This window comes from Metopolophium dirhodum, unplaced genomic scaffold (assembly GCF_019925205.1).
Source record: "Metopolophium dirhodum isolate CAU unplaced genomic scaffold, ASM1992520v1 scaffold5, whole genome shotgun sequence".
Classification (NCBI taxonomy): domain Eukaryota; kingdom Metazoa; phylum Arthropoda; class Insecta; order Hemiptera; family Aphididae; genus Metopolophium; species Metopolophium dirhodum.
The window spans coordinates 57,876-62,477 of record NW_026869939.1 but is presented as its reverse complement, the minus strand read 5'-3'; the positions used below and the strand labels follow the sequence as shown (position 1 = coordinate 62,477).

Here is a 4,602-nt window from a genome sequence, read left to right as displayed (position 1 = left end):
TGTATGCACTAAAAACATGCAAATATATGCACTGAAATATTCAAAAATATGCACTGAAATATTCAAAAATATGCACTTAAAATTCAAAATAATACTGAATGAAAACGTTTTTATTAAAATTTTTTTAAATATAATAAATTATAATTCAAATTGGTTTACAAAAAAAATTCTTTATTTACACACTTGGTAGGTAGGTATGTGGGTAGGTAACGGATGAACCGAAAAAATAAAAAATTTTAAGAAAATAAGCATAAATACGAAGAAATCATGAAAACATGCAATTATATTAACTAACCAAAAAAAAAAACGCATATTGGTAACAGTGTTGTAATAATAGGGATCTCCCAAAAAAAATACGAACTAATAGTTCAAACAAATCATAAAAGCCAACTGTAATAAATATTAATTCATGAAAAAGTATATTAAAAAGCATTATTATTGTGTGGAGGCAACCTGAATTAAAGCAGCCGTGCAGTTCGACGGCGTATGTGTGATTGTCAGGTATTGCCCGCTCACGAATTATGTTTGCGTATGGTAATTGTCGTGCGATTGTAGTGGACTGTAAAAGGAAAATGGAAAATGGGTGACGGAAAATGAAAGTGAGAAATAACAATGTCGTTGAATTTCTGTATAAAAATTATCAAATAAATATGACGTATATTAACCGTTGCTACAGGGGAAAAACGCTTAAATACTATGTTAGTAGTAATTGGGGGCCGACCACAAGCGATCGCCAATACAACGGGACAAAAATGACAAATAATAAACTTATAAAAAATAATAATTCAATGCTCGAGTGACAAAATAGTACGAGCGTAAACAATAATAATAATAAAAAAAAGTGGAATAATAAAATTTGATAGCGTAGACGGTACGACCTGACACGGAGTAACTACTCACTGGACAATCTGCGTCGGTGGTGAACAGCTGATCCGCGTTCGGTGGTCGACGCGTGCGTGCGTAGGCTGTCGTCGGACAACGACCAATAATGACTGCGCGTGCGGGTAACAACGGCGGTTACGACACTACGCGTGCGGGCGCCGGGGCGCGTGCGAATATTTTGACTTTAAACAAACTGAAGCGAGGACGAAATGGATACGACGTGGTTTGACAATATCCTATACCCAAAATGATACGCGGTCATGGCGAGGGCGCGACGCGGGAAAGTGCGAGGTGCTCGGACGACTTAGTAGGTACACGTACCAGTCGGAACGACCAACCGCGTGGCGCGAGGGGCTACGGGCGGCTGAGTAATGCTTAACGAAGCTTAATGGTTTAGCGAGGTGCTCAACGCTGTCGTAACGATTGACAACGAACGCGAGCACTATACTGGTGAGCAAAAATGGCTCGGACGGGCACGGAATCACAGAACGGATATTGACGGCGACGGCGCACCGGTTCGCACATATACCGGACACACAGACGACAAAATGAACGCTATATTTTGTCGAGACGGCTGAGGACCGGCGACTTTTCGACTCGCGACAGCGACTGCGACTCAAAGGTACTGCGTCGGACTAGCATGCGGCGGGGAAGAGACCGCTGGCGGTACACGGATAACGTTCCCTCTCCGGAGATATCGGAACGGTCGCGCGTTGGACATTATCCGCGACGATAACGTTAGGGTAAAGTCCAAACTGGCATACGCACCGAACAATTATTATAAATGAAACAAAACTATGAACTATGGACCACATTACTATATCGAGGGGCCATGGTGCAAGTGTCCATAAATATCATAACATATATTTTATTAGAAATACAAACTTAATATTTCACTAACAGTAAATATTATAAAAAAATATTACGAAAGGTACTATACTCATATTATAATATAATTGAATTAATTACAAACTCTTGAATTAAGAGTTATGTTTGAGGATTTAATTAATTTCCTAAAAGAAAATGCCTCAAGGTTGCCTCAGTAAGTTGAGGGACCGTAGTTAAAGTGCCGTCCACCAATAAAGTACCCGAAAAAAAAACGATTAATTCAAATATATACTCTATTTTTCGAGAGTTGACCCACTTCCGCGCATGCATACTGAGCCGCCGGAACGTTCAGACCCCCCAGGCAGCAGACCGGCGGTCTGTGATTGGTCGGCGGTGTTCGGCGACCGACGGCGCTTTTCGTAGTAGGCAGCTGCCGCCATGTATACAGAATGTTACAAAATCATTGTTACGAAAATTACGATTATACGTCTATTATATTATACGTTGTACGGTACGCATGGCAGCTGCAAATTCAATATGACCCTAACACTGTATTCAATGTATTACTTAACCAAAATACTTACTGTTTATAATATTATAAGTATAATATAAGGTATGTTGTACAGATACGTAAGAAGACAATTACGATTATAATGTACGTAATATAAAATGTTTAATTTTGATTTCATCAAATATACAAATAATAACAAAAAAATTTAAAAAATGCTCATATTAAAAAAAACATATAGGTATTAAAAACAAATTACAAATAATTACAAAAAAATTTAAAAAATGGGTCAATCAGAGTCAGACTCTGATTCAGAAGATGTATTTCCAACAGTTAATGTAACATTTTGTGTCTCCGCTTCAAACACCTCGTCAATAATGTTATCAATTTCCCAAAATTTATTTTCTTCCGTTGTTGTGTGTTTGATAAAGTTCTTCCACATATCAGCATCAACCCTTTGTATGCCCTCTATCAAAAGATTTTTTACATCAGGTAGTTTGAACGTTGTGTTGTTCATCCTGACATGATGCTTAACCGATGACCATGCTAGCTCAATCGGATTCAGTTCACAATGGTATGGTGGCAATCGTAAAATAGTTTTATTTTGTGCTTTGGCGATTTCGTCAATAACATATTTGTCATTTAGTGGCTTAATTTTTTTTACGACGTCTAAAAGCTCTCGTACTATCATAGTTCTGTCCACCACTTCCCCTTTATCCTCTAACCACTGTATAATATCGGCCTTCTTTGTAGACGATGTTGGTGCTTTGTCCAATTTAACCGAGTGATACGACGCATTGTCCATAACAATAACACAGTTGTCTTTTAACCGAGGTAGAATATTTTCCATCCACTCGCAAAATGTTTGGCCATTCATCTCGTCGTGGTAATCGCGGGTGTTCTTCTTGGATTCAAAACACAATAATCCATTGTCAACAAAACCGTCTTCGGACCCTATATGTAGTACAATAAGACGCTTACCTTTTCCAGACGGATTTACGGAACCGGTCGACATTCCCTTTAAAAATGCGTCACGGTGAGATGTGATTGTTGTATCACGCCATTCGTAGTTAGGGCAGTCACCAGCATTCACCCAGGTTTCGTCTAAGTAGTATATATGACGACCCTCCTCACGAAAACTACGTATCGATCTTAAATAGCGTCTTCGCCAGAGTATCAATTCGGTTTTTTCAGTTAGAGCACTATTACGACCTTTCTTAACGTAACGAAATTTTAATTCTTTCAACAACTTAAATATTGTACTACGCGATACTGTTGGCAAATGATTATCATCGGACACAACTTTGTATATTTTATCTAAAGTAGGGATTTCGCGTCGAAACCAAATGCTGTGTACGTGCCTACGTACTGCATTCCGTGCGAAATCGTCGAATGTATCTGTCATTTGTGCTCTTACTTTGATTCGTTTAGGAGATTTCACCGTATTACTTGTATTGTATTCCTTTATGGTTCTGTGTACTGTTGATTCACCAATGCCCATTTCTTTTGAAATAATCGTCCTCATTTGCCTCAATGACATATTCGGATCTTTCTGAATGTTTGCCTTGTACATATTGACAATGAGTAACCTCTCACGTGAACCAACAATCTAAAAGAAAAAAAAGAAAAATTTTAAATAAAAAAATGTATGTTATAACTTACTATAATAATTGTATTTCATATTATAATAGGATAATAATTATATACTCACTTTTCCGCGTTGATTCTTTTTTATTGGTGATACTAATGGTAATTCTGCTACGCCTTCAATTCCCTGATCATCACTACTGTCCATAGCGAATTATATTGATGAAAAAATAACGTAAAAAGAATGAAATCAAAATCGTTGGGAGGAGTGCGCGTTCGCGGAGGTAGCGTCGGAACGTTGTGAATGCAATCACTATGTAGTATGTTGGCACCAGCTGCCGCCGCGACAATCGCCACCAGCGCTCAAACGAGCGGTGGCATGCGCGGCCGCGACCGGTTTTCGTCGGACGAGTGGGTCAACTCTCGAAAAATAGAGTATAGAAGGTACTTATATCATATACCTTTATCAAAGTATGATTGGGTTAGCCACAGTCTTGTGTAAATTATATTGTCTTATGTTTTCCCAATCTAATAATACAAAATACTGAAAATTAATGAAATCCCAAATATTAGTAGGTACAATAGAGAGACTGTGCATTGATTTACAAATTTGTCTTAAATTTACTTATTGCATAGAGAATAATATGAAGGTGGGCTGGGCTTAGATGCTGATAAATCACTAATAGAGACGCGTTGATCGCTTTTATGTGCTTCAAATTGTTTACACGAGTGAGCTGGGTATGGCTCCATCATAGATAATAAAGATATAACATAATGGTCTTATCCGCGGTCTTCGA

General features: G+C 38.1%; 1 protein-coding gene across 1 annotated transcript; it reads right to left on the bottom strand.

The window, feature by feature from the left end:
* Positions 1-2,383: 2,383 nt before the first annotated feature.
* LOC132953494 (uncharacterized) lies at positions 2,384-4,095 on the bottom strand. The gene is made up of 2 exons (XM_061025893.1): positions 3,930-4,095; positions 2,384-3,827 (listed from the first exon to the last, which is right to left on the bottom strand). Exons 1-2 carry the CDS (start codon positions 4,011-4,013, stop codon positions 2,508-2,510), a joined length of 1,404 nt encoding a protein of 467 aa, XP_060881876.1. The 5' UTR covers positions 4,014-4,095; the 3' UTR covers positions 2,384-2,507.
* Between the last annotated feature and the right edge of the window lie 507 nt (positions 4,096-4,602).

What these genes read in the sequence shown, in the direction of transcription:
- LOC132953494 (XM_061025893.1), bottom strand. Translation starts at nt 4,013, where the DNA reads ATGGACAGTAGTGATGATCAGGGAATTGAAGGCGTAGCAGAATTACCA. An exon ending in AAAAGAATCAACGCGGAAAA is followed by an intron (nt 3,828 to 3,929) that starts GTGAGTATATAA and finishes TTTTTCTTTTAG; the next exon opens with ATTGTTGGTTCACGTGAGAG.